Source organism: Anas acuta, chromosome 1, assembly GCF_963932015.1.
Source record: "Anas acuta chromosome 1, bAnaAcu1.1, whole genome shotgun sequence".
NCBI lineage: Eukaryota > Metazoa > Chordata > Aves > Anseriformes > Anatidae > Anas > Anas acuta.
In genome coordinates, this window is record NC_088979.1 from 54,961,811 (window position 1) to 54,983,618 (window position 21,808).

At 44.7% G+C, this 21,808-nt stretch overlaps 1 protein-coding gene across 2 annotated transcripts in view; it reads left to right on the forward strand.

Moving 5' to 3' along the window:
- Positions 1-3,547: 3,547 nt before the first annotated feature.
- CLYBL (citramalyl-CoA lyase) overlaps positions 3,548-21,808 on the forward strand; it is a 152,866-nt gene continuing 134,605 nt past the window's right edge. The window contains exon 1 of one of the 2 annotated variants that reach the window (XM_068677699.1): positions 3,548-3,675. In XM_068677699.1, the coding sequence (XP_068533800.1) occupies positions 3,629-3,675 (47 nt within the window). In that variant the 5' untranslated portion in view covers positions 3,548-3,628. The remainder of the gene's footprint in view (positions 3,676-21,808) is intronic. The other variant, XM_068677709.1, reaches the window with a different exon arrangement.

A 21,808-nucleotide genomic window follows, 5' to 3' on the forward strand; every position in this document is an offset into this window, starting at 1 on the left:
ACCTTCTGGAACACGAAGGCTTTCAGTTCTCCTCTGGGCACAACCATCGTTGTGTCTTCCTTACGTGCAACTCGTGCTTGCTCCCAAAGTGATGCCTTGTGCCAGCTCCAGTCACTGTGCCCTTCTGCGTGGGGTTTCGTAAGCTTCTTACAAACCATCTCCTTGTATGTCCAGGGGCTGCGAAGATGCAGGAACTGGACCTGAAAACTAACAGATATGACTGTCTGAGTTGTCCGTGGAGGAGAAATCTCCAGCACAAGCACAATTGTAGACAGAGTCTCATTTGCTTGATGTGGAAGTGCTTCACATCCCTTTAGAAATACCCAAACTGTGCTGTTATGTATAATAGGGACCTGAGCCATCAACAACAGGATGTTGATTAAAAAAAAAATAAAATCCTAAAACTGGAATTAGAAACATTTTTTTTAAATCTGATATTCAGTAGAACTGAAATTTGGTGCTACTGCTTTCCACCTCAGAAAAAAAACGTGCTGTTCTACCTACCAGCCAGTGAATACCATATGTTTTATAGACGTTTTTTTTCATCTCAACACTTGACTACTGAAATTTAACTTTTCCTAGTGGTTCACTTGAAACAAGTGTCAGCCAGAGTTCAGCTCTCCATTATACAGAGGGAGCTTTAAAGACAATGATCCGTGGCAGACACGTAAACAAAACCAAGGGGCTCTGCCTTTTAAACCCACCCCGTTTCCCTCCCCCTTCCCCCCAGTAAACAGCTTCTGGCTGCAGATTTGGTCCTTTATAGAAGAGATTTTGAAGATCCCAGCTGACCTGTCCAGCAGCCTGGTAATCCTCAAATCATCTGCTTGCCATCCTAATGTGGAGATGTCACTGAAAAGGCTTGTTGACAGCCTTCTGTTGCGTTACAGATAGCTCTGTAGCACTGCGACCGTCGTAGTCAGTTAAACTTTAACACATGGCTGGGTAAAACTTCCCCTTCTGACAAATTCGGAAAGACTGCTGACAGGAGAAAATTGCACGGAAAAATACATGCTTTCCAGTTCGCTTTGGGTTAGATGAAGTTGACGGTGATTCACATAACATCGTGTGAACTCTTCAGAAAATGTTTTTGAAGTTACTATTTCACAAGAACCTGAATGCCCTTTCTGTGCACGCTCTCACAGGATGTGTTTTAAAGCATCCAAGCACCATATTTTATATTAGCATGAAGTAAAAATATGTTAATAAATAATAGATTTACTCCTGTCATTCAATTTTTACATCTTCACTAAAAGTGAACATTTTATTCTCAGGTTTTAACAAGGACTCGTATGGCAAAAAAAAACAATAATCAAATCCATCAGTGTCTCCCAGGCTGTGATATTATCAGCGTCTACGCATCCTTCAATCAATTTTTCTGTCCAGTAATAAATACTAATCTCAGCTAAACTGTTTTGTTACATATACAGCAGGGTCTGATCCCAACCAACTCCTTAATCCACTATTTTAATAATAGTCTATGGATTAAGGGATCTATACTGTACGCTGCCACAATGTATTGCGCTGAGGATCTATAGACGGGCACTTCTGAGCCATTTTAATGGCACACGAGCCATCATAGCATTAGGGTGGCAACAGCCTGCAGATTATCTCCTGGATGGCAAACTGCAGCAAAGCAAGTTTAATGAACCTCCTTCAAGGTGAAAACGCTATTAAATGGACTTCGAAATAAAGCCGTGGGGCATATAAATACCAACAGGCATTTACATGTAATCCGCTGCGAGATGCGCAGAAGGTTTTGAGGTTTGAAATGTGTCAAAATAACAACATTAAAAAGGAGAGTCTGCTTTCTCGTCCCCTTCCTCATCTATACACGCATCGCACTTCCCTCCTCGTGTCCTAGAGCACGGGGATGTGCAAGGAAGGAAGAAGAAAATGGGCACTGAAACCACGTCACTTCTTGCAAGGCAAGCACATCTTCTCCACGCAAACTCCTACGAGCTGTTTCCCACTTGTTCCTCCTTCCCTTCCCCTCAGTTTCTTTCTCCCAGGCAGTGCACGGAGCATGTAGGGTGTGTGCTGCTTCCTAGCATGAAAACATTGGGCTTTTCTGAATATACCTCGATAGCTTTTATCTAGCGTTTTCTTTGACTCATCGCTGGGCCTGCTCTAGCAGCTTCACCTCCCTGCAGATTTGCCTCAACTACTGGCCCTTCATTCTTTCCAGATGCTTCTCCCTTTCTTAACTCTCCTCTTCCCTCTGTTGGTGTCACGCACTGATTCCATCCCTTGCATCTCCCAGAGCTTCTTCATCCCTCAGCCTTGCAAAATGGTGACGAGCACAGACGTACCCTACGGTGAGATGTTCCCCGGCTGCCAGTGCCCGTACACATTTTGGAGCCACGGGTGCTGTGGCCCCGAGAGGGGACAGGTCCCAACCAGCCACGCAGGCAGGGAGCAGCCTTCATGCAGTCTTTTCTACTTGGACTCCACACAGGCTCCAATAAAAGCTTATTTATTTTTGTCAGAAGATGCTAATGTTGACCGCCAGCCTCAGTTGCACTCAAGGACACTTTTCTTCACCTACTCTTCATGTAGTTACAGCCCCAGGGTCTTTCCCAAACTTGCCCCCAGGGGTACTGCTTCTGTCAGGCCCACGTCCCCATGAGCACTTGGATGCCTAATTCGGGAGGATGTCGGTGTGGGTAGGCTCACAAATACCTTCTGAGCATCTTGGACAACGTTGCAACCCATTTCCTAACCCAATTCATGGAAAAGAGCATCTTTAAGAGGCTTCCCACTTCTAAAGGGCCAGACAGGTGAATAGTGCTGTTCCCAAAACACAGAGTGAAAAAGGAGGCGATGAGATTTAACTGTCTCTGTGACCATCCACAGAGACATTTCCATTTGGAAATGAGCAGGCCAGGCTTCTCCAGGGACAGAACCAAGCTGGATGGCGAAACTGAATGATGCTGGAAAATAAAAAGGCTGCTCCATGGGCTGGGGGACGGGCTGGGGGACTGGGTGACAGACTGGGTGACCAACCGGGTGGCTGAGCAACTGACTGGGTGACTGACTGACTGACTGACCTACTGTACTGGGTGACGTACTGGGTGACTGTGTGACTGACTGGATGTGTGACCGGGTGACATACTGGGTGACTGACTGACTGATTTATTGACTGGGTGACTGACTGACTGACTGACTGACCAACTGTGTGACTGACTGACCGATTGGGAAACTGAGTGACTGACTGACTGGATGACCAACTGGGTGACCGGGTGACTGACTGACTGACTGACACTGACAGACTGTGTGACTGACTGGCTGAGCCCATAAGCTCAACCCCCGCTCAGCCCCCTCCCGCTCCCAGTCACTGCCCCGGTCGCTGAGGGGCGGGAGCAGCCGGAGGCACCCCCCCAACGGCCAGTAACGGCCCCCAACGGCCACTACCGGCCAGTAACGGCCGCAGAGCGCGCCCCGCCCCCTCCGCGCCTCCCGCCCCCGCCCCGCCCCCTCCGTCCCCGCCACGTGGGGGGCGTCCCCCCCGCCCCCACGTGGCGCTGGCCACGCCCCCTCCCTCCTCCTCCCCCTGCCGCCGACCAATCGGCGCGGCGCGGCGGCGCCGGGCGGCCAATGGGCGGCGGCGGGGCGGGGCCAGGCGGCGATGGCGGCGGTTGCGGCGGTTGCGGCGAGGCGGGCGCTGAGGCGGCTGTGAGTGAGGCGGGGCCGGGAATGGGGCAGGGGGCGGGGGGGGCGGTGAGGCCCTGGCGCAGGCTGCCCAGAGAAGCTGTGGGTGCCCCAGCCCTGGAGGTGCTCAAGGCCAGGCTGGATGGGGCTGTGGGCAGCCTGGGCTGGGGGGAGGTGTCCCTGCACATGGCAGGGGTGGGGATGAGCCGAGCTGCGGGCTGGCCGGCCGGGCAGGCTGCTGCTGCTCCTGAGGAGCTCCGGGGCGGTTGGGCTGCGCTGTGCCGTGCCTCAGCCCGTAAAATCACGGTGCAGACCCTGCCACATGCGTCCTGCTGCACTTGGTGCCCTCACCGCAGCAGGTGCCTCTGGCGTGGGGCAGCTGCCTGTCCAGCTGCCACCTCCCTCCCTTCACGAGGGTGCCACCGTCCCTGCGAAGCCACCAGCCTGAGCTGCCTGAGGATGTGGTCGGAGCGTTTCTGCCTCTGTCAGGGAGATGAAACCCTGGTGTGATCTGGCTCTGCTCACCCGTGATGTTTCAGAGCCTGTTGGGCTTCCCTGCCCTGGAAAGATCCTCTTCTTCTTGGGGAAAACTTCAATAAAAACCTCCTTCCAGCTGTTTTGGAATAACAATCGCAGCTGTTCTCTTTTTCCTAAAGACGTTCAATGTGCTTCTACAGACAGTGTTGCAGTAAAGCATCGACTATGAAAACTTTCTTCGCCACAGGCCCGTGTGAAGGGTTCTGTCTGTGCTTGATACTTGCGATGTGGAAGAAGAGCACTGCACATGTAAGCACGATCACCTGGTTGCCCTCAGCTACCCGACTGCATCCTTCACCTGTGTACCAGAGGTGTTTTTACGTGCATTTCTTTACATGGCATATTTGAGGCAGAATTGTGTTCATGTGCCTGTGCAAGGTCAAGTGAAAGCGGCATCGCTGAGCTCACATCTTGGTGGAGTGCCACAGAGCGTGGAGTATCCTGCGTGGACACGTGCAGCATGTCATACGAGGGTGCAGGCACGAGCACAGCTGTTACGAACACAGGAGCCTCAGGAGTGCCACTCGTGGAGGGCTGCTTCAGTCGCTGTGTCACTAAAGTGGGCGTGATGGATTTCTGTGGAGTGGTGAGGCTTACTGAACACCTACATGGAGATAATGCAGCATTAGTAATAAGCCCACATCACTTTGGGATTGTAGGTTGGTCACTTACCATGTCTACCCTTGGAATAAAATGTATTTCAAGCCCTGGGAGTGTCTTCTCACCTTCCCTCCCAGGAGCCCGCTGCTGCTTCATCCTGGGTTTCGCAAGACGAGTTTGTGGCTCCTTGGCAGATTAGCAGTGATGATGCTTTTCGTGGATCGGACACTGGAGGGTGCTAATGCAATGGGAGCTGAAATTGTTCTAGCAAATTAAAGGGTTCCCCTTTGTTACTCGTGAAATAATTTTATTCTTTGTTGCAACATTTAAATGGAAAGACATGAGTCAGGGTCCTTACTGGCAGCTGGTGGCACTGTGCGTGTGTAGAGCTATGACCAAGAATATCAATAAAGTGTTAAGTCTGCGAGGGATTTCTTTCCTGAACCTTTATCCAAAAAAAATCACTTCATGTTCTGCACGTTTTTAAGTGTGTCTTTGAGGAGGATGGCCTTGAGGTGAATTTTATTTGAAAGCATGACTTTCTAGTGGTAAAAACACTTTGTCAGGCAGAGTTGTTGAGAAACATCCACAGCATCTGCTTTACCTTAAGGGCACTTTGGTTCACCTAAAGCGGTGTTGCCTTGTTGCTGCTTGGGCAGAACCTGATCGTGGCTCACATCGGGGAGGGGAGGGACGCCTCCAACACCACTAATCGAGTCCCTGGCGTTGTGATCCTCTGCCTGGGGACAGACCCGATGGAGCTCTCTAACATCAAGGCTTGGGGTGGCAGAAAGACACAGGGCTGACGTGAACACCCCAGTGCGTACCTTGGCAATTCCTTATCCAGCATTAAGGGCTGTGAAACTACTGCCTGAGCCAGTTCTCATCCTGGCAGCAGCAGAGGTATGATGCTGGCTAATTAATGCTAATGAGAAGCAGGGTGCAAAGCCAAGCGTATCCAGCTAATCGCCACTGGCACCCCAACGAGGCGGTGCAAAGCGAGCGCAGCCCGCAGAGGTCCTGCCTGGCCCTCTACCTGCCTTTGGGATGTGTTGGTGAGACGGAAGCCATCAGTCATGAAGTGTCTGAGCAAAACGGAATGAGTTCCAGGGACACTTCTCTGTCTGTCTCCTTAGGTGTGAGTGGCAAACGAGTTACTCCTCTGTCTTGTTCTCCTTTCCAAGCCAGTTGTGCTGTCCCCTCCTGGAGGACGTCACCTGGCTGTAACGTGTTGGTCTGTTTGTTCTCTCCCAGCTGTTGCGGTCTGCTTGCAAACAGGCAGGTTTCATTTTTCTTCCTTGAAAACGCCCATCGCTTCTCTCTGAATCCCCCTCTCAAACAGAAGTGCAGCTGAGCATGGAGAAAGACCCTGTTTATAAGGGATGTGGGATCTGGCCCGTTCTGGCACCGTTCACAACACGGTTGCCCACCTCAGGCAGGTACACAGCCGGCGTGACAGGAAAGTTGCTTGGCTGCTCATTGGGAGCAGCAGCAACGTAGCCAGCTGAAAGCTCACGCTTCCTTTGTGGAGAGCTCTGGTAGCTTCCCAGAGCAGGGTCGTAAGGGGACGCAAGAAGAAAAGCTCTTAAAACCCTTGTAATAGCTAGTGTTACTGAGGACAGTACGCTTGAGGGGAAATAAGTTAGTCTAAGCACGCATAAAGGGTCTGGTTCACAGCGTACTCACCTTGCTTAGCAGCTTTTAGAAGAAGAAGGTTTCTTCCCTCACATCTCCATCCTGAGGAGCGGGGCCGAGCTAGGTGACAGCGCTTGGCATGACATCAGGAAAGGATGCGCTGGTTGTGGTGCCAGGAGGGTTTGCAGCTGTGCATTTCATGTAGGCTGCCTCCTGATTCATCCCGAGAGCCCTCTGGCTAGGAGAAGGGGCTACCGGGCCTTTGGCCATACACACCTGATCGCCCCTGGCTTCTCCCGGTGCCCTTTAAGGCTCCCTGGTGTCAATAGGATTCACCTGTCCCCGGGAAACGGGCACTGCTGGGGCTGCCGGCCTTGCCTTCCCCGTTTTGCGGGCCCAGGTTGACCTGCTGTCCAACCCGCTTTCTGCTCTGCCATTTTAATTAAAAATGGTTGGCATGAGGGGCTCTGCAGCGATGAAAGGGAAATGATGCAACTTTGAAGAATTTGGAGCATAAAGCTGATCTCTAAATTTTAATGTACTCGCTGCATTTAAACAGTTAATAGATACATTTTATTATTGAGCTTTCAGGTGACCTAATTTCCCTTAGTACTGTACATTTAGCTTTATACATCTGCACCTAATTTGTAAAAAAGGACTTAATGAGAAACTTCAAACAGTTTAAATGTCAATTACAAAGAAAGCGAGGTTTTAAAGTTCCAGTAATCTGTCCATATTGGTCATCGAAACATGATCCCAGGTGGATGTTAATTCAAGACAGATGGCATTCCAAAGGCACAATTACAAAGAGCTTATATATTTTCAACACTAACAAGCTGTCACGCTATGTTGTAGCTACACTTCCAATACTGTATAACTACAATTACTGCTTTATCTGCTGCGGGCTCGGCAATAAAGGGGTTTCGCTCCCCGCTCTTGAAATTGTCAACGGGATTTTGGGGGTGAACTGGAGAGCGGGGTTGGGTAGCGTGAATATCTCCCGTTTGCTCACTCTGTTGGGTGGGGGTGGGTTTTCTGTGTTATTGTTTTTATTTATTTTGATTTTTTTTAAGTTGGTGAATACTATTCAGAGAAAGGAGACAAAATATTGACTATATGAATAACAATACTGGCTCATCACAGAAAGCTTTCTATTTCCTGGCGATAATAATTAACGTTCGTCTTATCAGCTGCTAGGAAATAGCTATGCTGATGTGTTCAAACCCACAGCATCCTGGATGTTTTCACTTAAAAAGTCATCGGAAAGCCTTTGGAGTAGTGCATGTGTTACTTGGAAGGCCGAAGTCAAAGGGATTGATTGTGACTTCACTTGCAGTGGTGTCAACAGGGAGCAGCTCCTCCGCAGCCGGGCAGGAATGGTACACCCAGTGCGAAATCAGGTTTGAATTATTTGGAGGTTTCTGAAAGGGTGATTAGGCCCATGGGCAGAGATAGAGGGGCTGAACAAAGCCAGCTAAAGACGGCACCTCCGCTAGACCGAAGCACCAACGTGTGGTGGATGGCACTGTTTGGTGGGGAATGCCCGTCTCGGATATATATTTCCTACCGCAGGTGGACAGGGGTCTGTATGCTGAACAATGAAATGTAATTGGGTATAATTTCCACTGACTTTTTGTTTCTTGAAACCAGGTCACGAAAAAGCAAGGCTTGCACTGGTGTGACTAGATAGTGTTGTAATAGGCTTTAAAAATACTAACACTGGTGGGAGCAAGATTAATAACACTCTCCAGGAAGGCCTTTAAGCTCCCATGGCCACGTCTATTCTCTGAAGAGGTACTGAGAGTGAAGAGCTTACGTTTCTGCTAATTTATCTACTTTTCGCTGGAAAGTGGAGAGGGAGGCAGAAAGGCTAAGATCCTTCATCCTTGGGATGCTGGAATTAAATGGTGAGGTTTCGCTCTTTAATTTTTGCTTTTAATTAAAGAGTGTTGCGGATGTGTTCTTTGAAAAGCATCTTACCCTGCTTCTTTTTTGGAGGAGATGCCAGAGCTGTTCGAAAGATGCAGCTCGCCAACAAGCGAATTGGACTCCTGAGCCACGCTTGAAACAAAATGCCAATTTTACCTACAGTTTTACTAGGTTTCCTGGTTTATGCAGTGGCATTTGAATGGCCTCTAGTAATTGTTTTTAGCAGGAGAAAAAAAATTCAAACAAAAATGAAAAACACAACCCAAAACTCATTAGCACTGAATTTGGCATGCCATGAATCGTTAAATCTTTATATAAATGCAGAAGTAATTTGTAGCAAACAAAGTCCTTTATTTTTTTGGAAAGGCTTTCTTTGGAATTTTCAGTCTGACTGCTGAGGTCCAGCGTGTTTTCCAAACGTCGGGTGTTAATTCGAGAACAGGGGAGGAACCAATTCAAGTTTTAATTAAATATTATTACAGTTCTTGAGTGTCAGATACACTAAATGGCAACAAGTGAATAAAACTATGTGGAAAGCAAAAGGTCGTAAGTAAACGCTTAAATAGTTTTTGGAGGGGCAGATTAGTTTTTACATCCATGTCTTTAACCTAAACTTGATGCTAGTGTGTGTCTCACTCTCGAGTGTCTTCCCCTCATATTCTCCGGTGCTTTTTGGGGTAACAGACTCAAGGCTTTTTATTTCGGTCAGGCTACGCTTTGAGAGTTAACTGACTGCTGAAGCCTGAGAGGGGAGCCTTCCTGCACCTGGAAAATTAGGGGAGCAACAGCAAGAGACACGTCCGCATCCTTTCCCTGGTGGTTCTTCACCTGTGAATTTGAACTGCAGTGGTAATAAAAGTTTTGTGGACCTCATTTTATGTGAGATCATTAAGCGACAGGAGAATTCAGGACTAGCTGCCCTTCATAATTCAGGACACTGAAAGGTGCCATTTATAAGCTCAAAGCGCCTGCGGGAAGGCAAAACAGGCTTGTAAAACTTATACTCCACACTCTGAAAGGTAACCCGTTAGTACTGCTGGCTGTAGTGTCAAAATTGCAAAGGTGGTTGGTATTGGCTTTAAAAAACTGAAAAACACCTGCCTCTAAGAGTTGGTGCCTGAATTTTCATACTTGTTGGGTTCGTACGTCTTTTGCCTCAAAATATAATGGGGAACAATTGTAGTAAAAACCCCATCGGTTGTTGTGCCCAGCTCTTGGGCTTACTGGCATTCCCACTACAGCCAACCCTTTGCTGAGCTGCTAATTTGGCCATAAAATACGTTTCCCTTGACTTTTTAATAATATTTTGCAACTTTGTAGGGCGGTCAACTTTGCTCATGCTGTGGGCCAGGCACTTTGTAGGAAGAGCTCTCACCTCCTTATCGTCCGAGGAGCAGCGACGGCAGCGTGCCGAACACTTGGAATGCAAGGAGGTCTGCACCAAAGCAGCTGACAATGCCAGCACATCAAATCTGCACAAAATGAATTGCTACGGTGCCCAAGAGGCAACGAATGCCTCATGCAGGATGAAGAACACGTCGTATGGATCTAGAAACCCGGAGAGGTGCTAGCGCGGCAGCCCAAGGGAACCGTGAAGCCCGATCTTGGTCCTCACAACAGGCTCTGTTTTGCCCATGTGCTGCCCTGGTATGCTTCAAGTGTGTGTGACAAAAGCAGAGCAATTAATGCCTGGGGATGTCGGTTGTGGTGGCGGAGGCCTTTGGTTGGTTCGTTTTGTCGTTCGCTCAGTTAGGGTCAAGGTAAAAACTTGCCAAGTGCTATGCTATGGAACTAGCCATCCATATCTATAACCCTAAATTGCTGGGGCTGAACTCGACTCCTCCAGCCAATGCAAGCTGAACTACTCACGGCCTCATTAAAGTTCCTTGACTGCAATTATGTGGGTGCCAATTTGCACAATCAGAACCTAAATTCCAACGAAGACAAGAGCTGACTGCACGTCACATCTGCCGGCAGCACCTTTGTTTTGCTAATCGGCACACATTCAGCATCTACATGTTTGTGTGTGTTACTTTCAGCAGCAAGGGGCGATATGGCATCATGTCCGAGCTGCCACCCCTCCATACCTAGTTTTTAGGATCCTGAGAAGCAGCCGATATTTGGAGGTGTGTTTGTATTATTCTGTTTTCTTATGCTGCTTTTGTTGCCTCGATTGACGTGCTCGGGGCCCCAGATACTGCGCGGAGTTTAGTATGACCCCGGGGCCTTTGCAGAGTTGATTGCAGGACTCAAACCTTTATATCCACTATTAAAAGGCAGTTATGTGGCTGTTTATGTTAGAGCCAGGGGCTTTGTTGGCTGTGGACATGCTGTTACTTGACAAAATTTAGTTGTTGTTTGTTTTTTTCTTTGTCATCAAAATATGAGAAACCTACTTAGGATCGGACCTTACCCTTCACAAAGGGACTGGCTGCCTTCAGTGGACCGCTTTGATTCCTGCAGGAGGACTCGAGTCAGGGTTTTCCAGCTGTCTGTAAGGACATGCCTGTAACAGCACTCCTGCAACGCTGTTAATTCTGTATTTTCTTTGAGAAAAACATATTTCTAGGTGGCGTTTCGACAGTGGTATAATTTTTGTGGTATTTTTAATTTAAGCTCTCTGATCCATAGCGTATTTCTAGTTTTTGTGGGTTCTTTTTTATTCATGCTTTAAATACTTTGTGGTTTATTATATTAAGCATCAGCTTATTTCTCGTTGAATCTATAACACACTGAAGCTCTCTGAGGCACTTTGGGTTGAGCCTATACAAAATGCTCGCTTCAGCTACTGGAAGTATAAAATCTGTCTTCTTACCGATTCTTTGAGAAGTTGATAGATGTGAAAAACATTTAACAGTTGTTCTTGTATGTTTTTTTTTTTTCCTTTCCTGTTAAACTAAGCTACCGAGGAAATCTTCCTAGTGCTACATGCTGCAATATGTCAGAAACACCGTTATGCTACAGTTGCATCATTATCTAAAGGAAAAATTGAGTGTGGGTTTGAAGTCGACAAGTGATGAAAGTAGCCCTGAGGTTGTCAATTAGAAAGCCAAGGCCTGGAATTGATAAGTTAATGGCTGGTTCCCTTCTCGCCCCCTCACTTTGCTGCCTGCTCCCTCCTCACCCCGCAGCAGCTTTATTGCTCAGAACATAAAGGAAAGGCTCGTGTTGGTTTGTGTCCCAAGATTTATCTCACTAATATGATGCACTTATATTCTTGGCGGGTCTCAGTGCTCTTACTATAGACAGGTCGTTAAACACAGAGAAATGAAATATAGCAGGCAAAAAACTCATTCTCACAATGGTGCCCCCTTTTTGTCTTTTGTTACTTTTCTTTCGTTTCAAAGTCGAACTTTTGAGACTGCGTTTTCAGCCCGTCCTCCTGGAGTACACACAGTGAGTCCAGAAGTGCCGTGTAATTCAGCTTCTACCACATGTCTGGTTGCAGGTTTTAAGATGTGAAGTTTAATAGCAGCCAGTTGGAACCCATGTGTTCCCTTTAACGGTGGAGGGCGACGTGCATTTGTTTTCCTGAAAGGAAGACACTAGTTCCCAAAGTTTGATATAATGCGATGTAATACCTCGTATTTTGCTTGGGCAGGAAGGTTCTGACATGCTGGCATTTCTCCTTGCTGAAGGAACACATCATTTCAGATAAATAGGGAAATTATGGAACATAACAAGGTGTATTCAGATTCTAATCATTCTAGGTGTGCTGTGCCGAGAGAAGAGGAATAAGCTCATATAAGCAGCTTTAAAGTAGTATTAGAAGTAGAATATATCTCAAACAGACATTGAGCAAAGTAAAACATATAATTCATCTTCAGTTTTTCTAAAGCTTATGTACAGCATGAGGTTTTTAGGGCTTGTAAAAGACTGCAGATGGGCACCCCGAAGACTGATGTCTTCTGCTCGTGGCACAGCTGCTACAGCGACAATGGAAATTTAGTGTTTTTCCACATAACCCTGTCTCAACCAGACAAGGGTATAAGAAGGCAGTTTAATTTGTAAGCACATTGAGGTTTTTGACCTTTTTGGTGATTTCAGTGACCAGCAAACATCTGTTGAATGGTAAGAAATCGCAGTTGCTGCTTACCTGCAACGATCAAATGAAATAGAGAGCCCAGAGTATGGGCTGGTGACCTGGAGCTCCTCTCTCCTCCAACAGATTTCAAAATATGAAGTAAATCTTACTCCAGCTTAACTGACAGGAAAGGACACATGGCATCACACTTTATCAGTGTTGGATGGTGAACCCTCTGCCTCATCAACCAGATCTTTCCAGGACCCAAGGTGCTGGGCTTTCCCAGTGCTTCACTGGAGGTTTCATCCTGAAGAGGTCATGTGGCAAGATTTTCCATAACCACTTGTTCCTTCTGTGCCGTACTTTGACTTACTGCTGAGGTAGATACATCTCATCGTACCCATAAATAGTGAAAATATACGATGACATTTATGATGAGAGGTTTTGTTTTCTTATGTTTTGTGGCTCTGCTGTTTCTAGTACTACAGGAATCATCTCCTGTGGTGGTCTCTTGCAGGACACGTTGTCCCAAGATGAAGTAAGGGCATTGCATCTAATTGAGCCTGGTCAGCATAATTCTGTTTCCCTCGAGTTGGTCCTTTCCTAGAAACACAGTTTTGTCTTTTCAAGGGACTTCTGCAGTTGTTTCTTTTAATTTTTCTGAAAGCTAATGGTGTTGGATCAGCAAACCTTCAGGGGAATACTCATCTTTTTCAGGACTCTTCTTCCCTTAAGCTCTTTCGCCCACTTCTATATCCATCATCCCATCGGGGCTGTTGCGCAGGCACATTAATGGGCCATTTGGAAGCTGGTCAGCCAAATTTTGGTGGTGCCAGTCACCGCTCTGCAAAAGTCAGACTGATGGCAAAAATCTCCAACCATCTCTTTCTCTGTGTTGCATTAGCCTGTCGGTCTCAGCTCTTGCTTTCTTCCCCCCTCCTCTTTGTTTTTTGCTGCTGGTTAACTGCATTTTCTCACCCGCGGTACTCGTTTAATCTGAGAACCCCTCTCATCCTATGTGTTTGTTTACTTTTGTCATGCCCTAAGTACATCAAGATGTTTCAGCATCAATGAGAATTTGCCTTTTCTGTTGTCAGCTCACCAGTTTACACTAATTATTTTCCTCACTTCTGTAGCACATCAAGTTCTGCTTGGGAGCACAGGGGTACTAAATGGTGCCCGTCACAAGGTGAAGGCTGTGGCTTTTCTCTGAAAAGTTACCACTGGAATTGGTGTTCTTCCCCCATCTCCATACTGACAGAGGAAGAATCTCATTTTCAGAGGAAAACTTTCTTTCTTCCCACCAAGACAGAGTCCACATAAACTGTTCAGCTCTCTAGAAGTTTGGTTGCAATGGATCGCGTCTGTCTGAAAGTACAAAACCCTGCACAGAGCTTTTGACGCTGTAGAGCTTTCTAGGGCTAAAAATTAAAGGCATTCCTTTCCACCCACATACTTTACTTCTTCTGACAAATACATAGGAGCATACATACTGCTTCTTCCTTCCCATCTGAATGTTCTCAAGCCTGGAGCTCCTGCCCTGCTTCATGATAACCCATATTCACAGGACTGCTGGAAAGAAATGAAAATTACATATCAAAACATGGTGTGGAAATTCTTAATTTCTTCATTTTGATATGGAATCTTAAAACAGAGAAAAGCTTGTCCAGATTGAGTGATTTAAAACATTTGGAATGGATAAAAAAGCCTGTTCCACATACTAAAAATCAAAAAGAAAGGAAAACACAGTGCTTGCACAAAAGCATGCTAGGAGTGGGGAGAGTGACTTGGCATTTCCAGATTTTGAATTCCAAAACCAAAATTGAAGTTACTGTTGTGCTTACACAGGCAAGAAAGATTCCCTTTGAGTATGTCTGAAATGATAAAGAGTTCAGTAAAGTGAACTTGTCTTTAAGGTCAGTATTGTGGCTAACACGCATGCTATTAGCTGGTGATCGTCCTGCAGGAGCTCAGCACTGATGCTCCTGAACAAGGTAAAACAGAAAACAAACACACTACCATACAGGCTGCATTTCTTGGGGCAGCTGTGGGGTTTAATCACTTATTCATTAAGGAATACTAATGGCAAAATTAAATAGTTTCAAACCAAATAGAACTACTGGGGAAGGCTAGCAACAGTGTGGGCCTCTGTGGTACTATAGGCCTCAAAGATGTTTGGAGGCCTGAGCTTCGGGGGCTGAGACATTCACCACCTTCCTGATGCATCCATTGCAAAGCATGGGGAGCATCTGCACTCTACAGCCGTGAAGGAAGGTTAGGTCAGAAGAGAAGGACATTAAAGATTTTTAAAACTACAGTGCCAGTTGCTGTTTCAGACCACTTTCTGCCAGTTCCACAACTGATAAAAATATGTATTTTCTGGCAGTTTTATATAAAATACTTGAGATGAGTTTTTGCAGCTTTCTACTGGTAGTAGGGGTGATGCTGGCACTTTTCTCCATTAAAATATCTGGAACTAAATGATAAGCAAAGAGCTGAGCCTGGAGTCAATGAGATGGGTGAAACCTAACGATCAAGAAATAAATAACAAAAACAGTTTTTGAAATTATTCTTCTTAAAACTGTATCTATAAAAATGGTGCCATAAGCTTACGATAATCTGCTTAAATCATTAAAAAAAATCAAAGTGAAAATGATACATTCTTGCTCCCAAGTCAGGCCATTGAATTGCCAAAGGTCACTGCCTAAACTCTGGATACTTGAGATGTTTGAAGTACTGAGGTGGTTTTTGAGATCCGTTGTCTCTTGGGCAAGTACCAAGAGAATATTTTCTTCAGTATATTCAATTAGCTCCATTAAATGATTAATTCATTCAAACTTGACCAACTGGGAGTTGAAAGAAGCAGAAAAGCTTGTTCTTCTCTACCAATCTGTGAATAAAAGGTAATTATGAGAGGATTAGATTTGGTAATACTACAGTATAGAAGGATGTTATGACCAATTGCTAGATTGGTGCTAATTCCAGCTAATGCTGAATTATTTTAATAGCTCAACTGCAAAATCAAAGCACAATATATATTTTTCCTCATTAAGGCTAACCTGTTTGCAACAGTGCAATGCAACTGATAAACCTTGTCTCTACACGTTAAGTTGTATTCCAGTTTACATTCAAACGTAAATCATACGTGAGCACAAAGGGATCAGCTAGTAAATAGGAATCATGCCATCCATGATTTTCTAACAAACAACAAAAAAAAATCTGAAAAAATGTATAATGAGGTATAGAAAAGCTTAAATAGATATCAGTAGAGCTACTCTGTCCTTCTGGCTAGCAATAAGAAGTGCCAAATTTAGTGTAAAAGCTATATTTAGTTACAAAGCAACATACTTTGGTGGCTACAAACTGAGAATTAACCTTTCTTCAAGAAAATAACTAAAATGTATAAACGGGAAAACAAGATTCAAATTAATTATTTAACTCAAGCTTTCCTGCTTGGTGGTTTAACTCGTCATCTTGAAATAAGGGCCTAAAAGAGTTCATCCTGCTGCAAATCATGGATAACTGAGGTACCTATGACTGAAAATGAACCTAAGTGCATGCTTGACATAAGGATCCGGACATTCAGCCAGAGATGTGGACTCGGGGAGGTGGGGAAAACGAAATTTTCAGTCCTCCCCATTCCCCCTTTGACCCCACAGTCCTTCCCCAAGACAACTCCGTGTCTTCCTGCATGTCCTCAGCCTCCCCCCGGTCACTCCTCCCCTGCTGGGGTACGCAGCAGAAGGTTTTCCTAGCGGGGAGCCTCTGCCCACTGCTGGAGGCACGGCGATGTCGGGGCAAAGGCCACATAAGAAGGAAGAAGCCCGGTGACAGGCACTTGCCTCAATACCACAATCAATACGAAAATGCTCTGGGTGCAGCCTGGCCTCCGTTCCCCTCTGTGGTCGTCTGCCTCCCTCGTCTTTCACCATGAGAGCAGAGAACTTTTTTTTAATTTTTTATTATTATTATTTTTTTTTAACGCCTGCATACACTGCAAGGAATATTTTAAAATAAAGATTTTTTTTTTTTTTCAAATCTTTAAGCGAGCTTAATGCTTGTATAAGGTGCCAGATTTTAATTACAGTTGGCATTTATAAGTGTGGTGCTGGCAATGGCAACCATATTGCTGAAAAAAGGCATAAATTTTGACACTGGCAATATGGGAACCCAGCGTAAGAGACTGTAAACCCAGTTGCATTCTGTTTTAATATACTGGTTTAAGGGAAGAACTTTGAATGGTTAATGTTTAAGTAGACTATTTAGGGTTAGATATAAAGTTGTTCTAATTTCAAACTATTTTGCAATTTAGGTCCTATCAAAGATCAGCTTCGGCAATAAGTTTCTATTAAACAGCCTCTAAATAAGCATGCTTAAAGTAGGGAAAATAAGATGCTTCATTACAAGAAATGAGGTTGGCATCTACCAGGTTTTCCATTAAGTTCCAGGTCACAGACAAATAAAGGAAGTATGTTAGGAAAAAAAACCTTTTTAAAAATAATTAGGGAGATGTCTGTTTTGTTCACCAGATGGAAAATCAGTAGTTGTGGGTGGTCTGTGCTGGATGGGGCATCTCACAATTGGCAGAACTATGCCTTTAACTTTTAAAGTCCTGGGACAAAATGTGAAAGTAATTGACTGTTCAGAATGCGCTCTCTCTGGATACCTATCATTGCTTTTAAAACCAGGATTTGGTGAGTTTCTGACTTCTTTTTTTTTTTTTTTATAAGAATGCTCAAGCTGTTGTGTCTAGTATTAGGCCAACGGGGTATATTTTTGGTAGCTGTTTATTGGGGCTGTTGTCTTTTGTGATTACGCCTGCGTGCGCCTGTGCTTGCATGCGCACAACTGAAATGCCACAGCTTTGCAGTTCTCCATTAGCACGCTGTGTTTTTCATAATATTGTCAGCGTTTGCCACATCCAGAGTGTTCCTAAACTGTTGGCTAACATCATTTGTTTCTTTCCTGCATTTCACTCCTTTTTAAGATTCAGATCTGAAATGTTCATCTATTTCCTAACATAAAGAAAAAAGTTGCAGCCTCGTTTTTGCAAGCAGGGAGAAAATTCCTATTTTAAAATAATGCAGGGTGTTGCACAAGTATTGTAAATCAGTAATACCTTTTTTTTTTTTTTAAAGAAGAAATCAAATGTGCACGTGTGAAAAATATGTGTATACATATGCCTGTTAAATATGGTCGTTTAAGAAGGTGTTAGGATTTTCTTGGTGGAGTTTGCAACTTTGCTCACCGTTTCAGTACTGGTGCGCTCTAATTTGCAGATTCAATTGAGAAAATAGTATAAATAACGTCATAGAAAATAGTATAATGGTATATATAAAATGTGGAAAAAAGGGTTAGGAAATCTTTGTGTTCGTGTTAAGAAAAAGATTTTATTATCTGTAGTGCAATAAGAATGCGTGCTGTTCAGTGGTGACCTCTGAAAGAATGAGACAGGACTCATTTATGGCATAGGAGGCGATTGCTTTATGTTTCCCGTACTTTAAAGACAATTTTTTGCAGTTATCCCTCTGAATGGTCACAGCAAATTGAATGTATGTTATATGTATATTGTAGCTTGTGTTAAACCGATCCCCACGCTTACTATGGACAAGCATTCTCGAAGATAAGTGAGGCACTCAACTTAGTAGCTTCTTTGTAAAATCCCTTTTGCTATGCATGACATGTACTCTGTGTTTTTTTTCCTTGCAGTAAATTATAAAGCTTTTTTCTTTCCATGAATCTCCTTCCAAGAAAACACATCCAGCCTAATAACACTCGCCTTGAGAACGGTGCATTGCCTCCACTACAAAGCCGTGTTTTCATTGAAGAGATAATTATAATATGGTTTAATGTTCTTGTCAACCCTGAAACACTGTCCCTAAAGAGTGCTATTCTGGAGGATGTCTTTTTGAAGAGAGCTGAATGTAGCTAGGAAAACATGCATATAGCCACACGCTTTTCTGGTAGACTAAGACGGATTTTTAATACAGGATGGGCTCTCTGAAAAGAATTACACGTTTTCTAAGGTGATAATTTAAAGCTGCTCCTTCCTCCAGATTTCGCTGTTGAAAATACGGAAAATGTGCTTGGATTTATTTATTTTGCCCCCCCTGTAATGTTTATAGACTTTAAATCTATACGAGGACATAAACTCATAACAACAATTAAAATGCTTTTAATGTGCTTTGGAGGCACAGACTTCAAATGAGTAAAAAGCCCGAACTGGAACACAAATGGTTCTTCCCAGGCAACAAACAGGCTTGGCTGTTGATATGCTGTAATTTTCTGCTTTACTTAGTAAAAACAGCAATTACTTATTTGTTCCACGCCCCCCCCCAGCACAGATGCTACTCAGTCTGTCCATTTTCTGAGCGCAGAGCAGGCTGTGTCTGCGTGCGCGCGCACGCGCATGTGCATGTGTTGCAAAGCAACCTAAGTCAAGTTTTCCCCTTGCACGCCGTACTCTTCGCAGCATTTTATGTGACACTCCTGCCAGTTCACCACCAGCCCCAGACAATGGTGTGCCGGTGCTGACTGTGCCTCTGAAAGTCGTGCTTCGCGGTCCCGGCGGCCGGCTGCAAGCGCTGGCTTCCAGGTGCGGGTTTGTAAAGCATGGAGCCGAGCTTACAAATGGGCGCAAGGGCAGAGAAAAGCTGGCCGGTCACACCAGTTAAGGCTGCAGCCTGGTTGAACAAATCTCGAACATGGTTTTCGCTGTCTTGGCTTTTGTGACGGTCTGGTGGTCGTGAACTGTGGCTGGTGCCACCAGGAGCTGCGTAAAGCAAAAAGCCTTGGAGGGAAACCGTGGGCTGGCTGAAGGCAATGCAGAATTCCCATTGCCTCCAGCCACCCCGGGATTTTCCCCTTTGCTTTCAAAGCCCAGTTACGGCTGCTAAGTTTGTGGTCACACCACAAAAAACCTACTGACAACACCACCAAAATAATAATCCCCTGAAAAGCCATGGACGGCAGCACTGCGCATGCAGCCAGCGTGCGCCTGCCAGCGTACACAAGGAAACGCGTGCTCCAGCCCGGCTTCTGAATCTGGTGCTTGTGGTCTCGAATTTAATACCTAATTATTTTTAAGGGCTAATCTGAAACGAGGAATATGAGCTAATTAATTGAAAGTAGGCATTTTATTAAGTCCGCAATTAGTGTAATTCTGTAGAGGTAGTTTAATAGGAGCACAATGGATGGAAAAAGTGTATCGTTTGAATCTGCATCCCAGCCGGCTCATCATTAGCAACCCATGTGCTTGCTCTGAAGTCAATGGGATTTCTATTTTTCTTTGAGGAGGAGGAAGAACCACAAAACAGGACCTTAAATTAGTACGGTAAATAATCTCTAGAGAAACTTTTCACCGTGAAAACCTCCCCACCAGGCAAATGTTGTCGTCTGTTGTGGATGTGTTGTTTGTTGTCCGAGCGTGGATGTTGCCTCACATTTTTAAAATAGCCTCAAGATTTTTCCCCTCGGGTTTATTTATTCAAGCTAGAAAGCTACCCTTCAAAGAATAAGTGCATGTTTCAGGCAGATCCAACATTTTATAGTCATGCCAAGTATCTTTTGGTTCCCCCACCATTTGCTTTTGTTTTGCAGTGGAAGGAAGAAGTAGACACTAAAAATATAAAACCTCCATTAATGAATTCAGATCCTCAGTGGCTGAGAAATGAAAAAGTTTCCTGTTGCCCCTTCTTTTCTTATCTTTGTTACTACAAACTTTATTTTTAGAGTTTGTTTTCTTGTATCAAGACGAGTTGTGATCTACCCTAGCCTTTTTTTAAGCAACTCAGCGCCTAACATTTTGATGGATTTTTCTTTTTATTTTTTTTCCCCCCTAAACCATCCCTTTTAATTTTTTAAAAATAGATGATCATGATATTAAATTTTGGGTGAAAAGTATACAGGACTTTGCGAGTAGTTGAATACACATTACTTTTGTAGCTGTTTTGTTGTTGTTTTTTTTTAGGCTATATATTTGATTTATTTAAAAATGCTTTTTTTTTTTATTTTAACTACAAAGGTGTCACATATTAATCTATGGCCACTTTGGATGCTGCTACGGTCACCAAAAAGGCTTGGCGCTGCCTGTGTGTGCTGGCAGGCGGGGAGCTTTGCTGCTGGGTCTCCCCATGAGTTGCCCTCTCTGAGGAAGGCTGCTGGAGGGGTGCTGCCAGGCAGTCCCTTTCGTGCCATCCTCCCATGCTCACCAAGGCTCGAAACGTTCCTGCCCTGCTCCTAACACATCCTTGATATTCCACTCTCCTTCTCCGTGAAATTTTGCAGATGAGGAATTGTTAAGCTCTGAGTACTCTGGGTGTTTGTTTAAAACCGAGTTTAACACCTTGTGGTTCCTAAGGCACTGGATTTCCAGCTTGCACATCCAAATGTTGTGATGGAGAGAGCAATTGAGCTGAAGGCTGTATTGTCGTGTGTTGATGACTGCATCTCGGTTAAGTGGGTAAATACACTCTTTGACCCCTCTTCCCCTGAAAATTCCCATTAGTTGCATATTATTGCATATTATTAATGTAGATCCACTGGTATTTTCTTGCCCTGTAAAGAACTGGAGCAAAATTAGGCTCCAGTTCTCTTTAAATTCATTTATTTTGATGATTAACTTTGTTTTCTTTTATGATAACGACATTCATTCAGCCTATAGATCTCCATCCACGCTGCATTCTTATAATTCTTTTCTCATAATGGGAGACTGCAAAGACAGGCAGCTGCTTACTAAGCAGCCTTACTAAAGCCAAAATGCCCAGGTTAGGAGATGTCAGAATTAAGATAGCTGATGCAATCCAAGTTCAGCCCCTTTACGTGTTCGCATGAGGGCATCGTCTTTAATTTCAGGATCATACGCATTTTTTTTCACAGGACCCCTGCCTCAGCTACTGAACAGGATGGACGATGCTGAGTTAATGAGCAGTTATTCAATATTTTGTTTTCTCCTAATTTTTCAATGTGTAGCCCTAGGCCTTATTTACTGCACACTATTGAAACCCTGCTGTGAAGACAGAATTGTTAATTTCCTCATGAGCTTTTCTATGGCACTTATTGCTATAAATATCTGAATGCTTAACAAACATTAATTAATTTATCTTCAGAAAGCCCTCACGATGAAAAGGGCTGGTATTGCTGCTGTTTTACGAACAGGGAGCTGAGGCACAGCGAGCTGAGGATCACGAATGTCCCATAAATGCGGGTGCTCAGTTGTCAGCTTACGGTTAAAGAAGTAGAGATCTGTGCTTCGGCACTCAACTGTGAGGCACCTGGCCATCAGAGCAGAAAAACAACGCTAGGTTAGATAAATAGGCTTCCTCTGCTATTATTAGAAGTGCTAGGGAGTTGAGCAGTATAAGGAATAATAGTATTATTTCTATCATTTATTTCACTTACGGCTTTTATGTGGGGAAAAAAACAGCACCACCA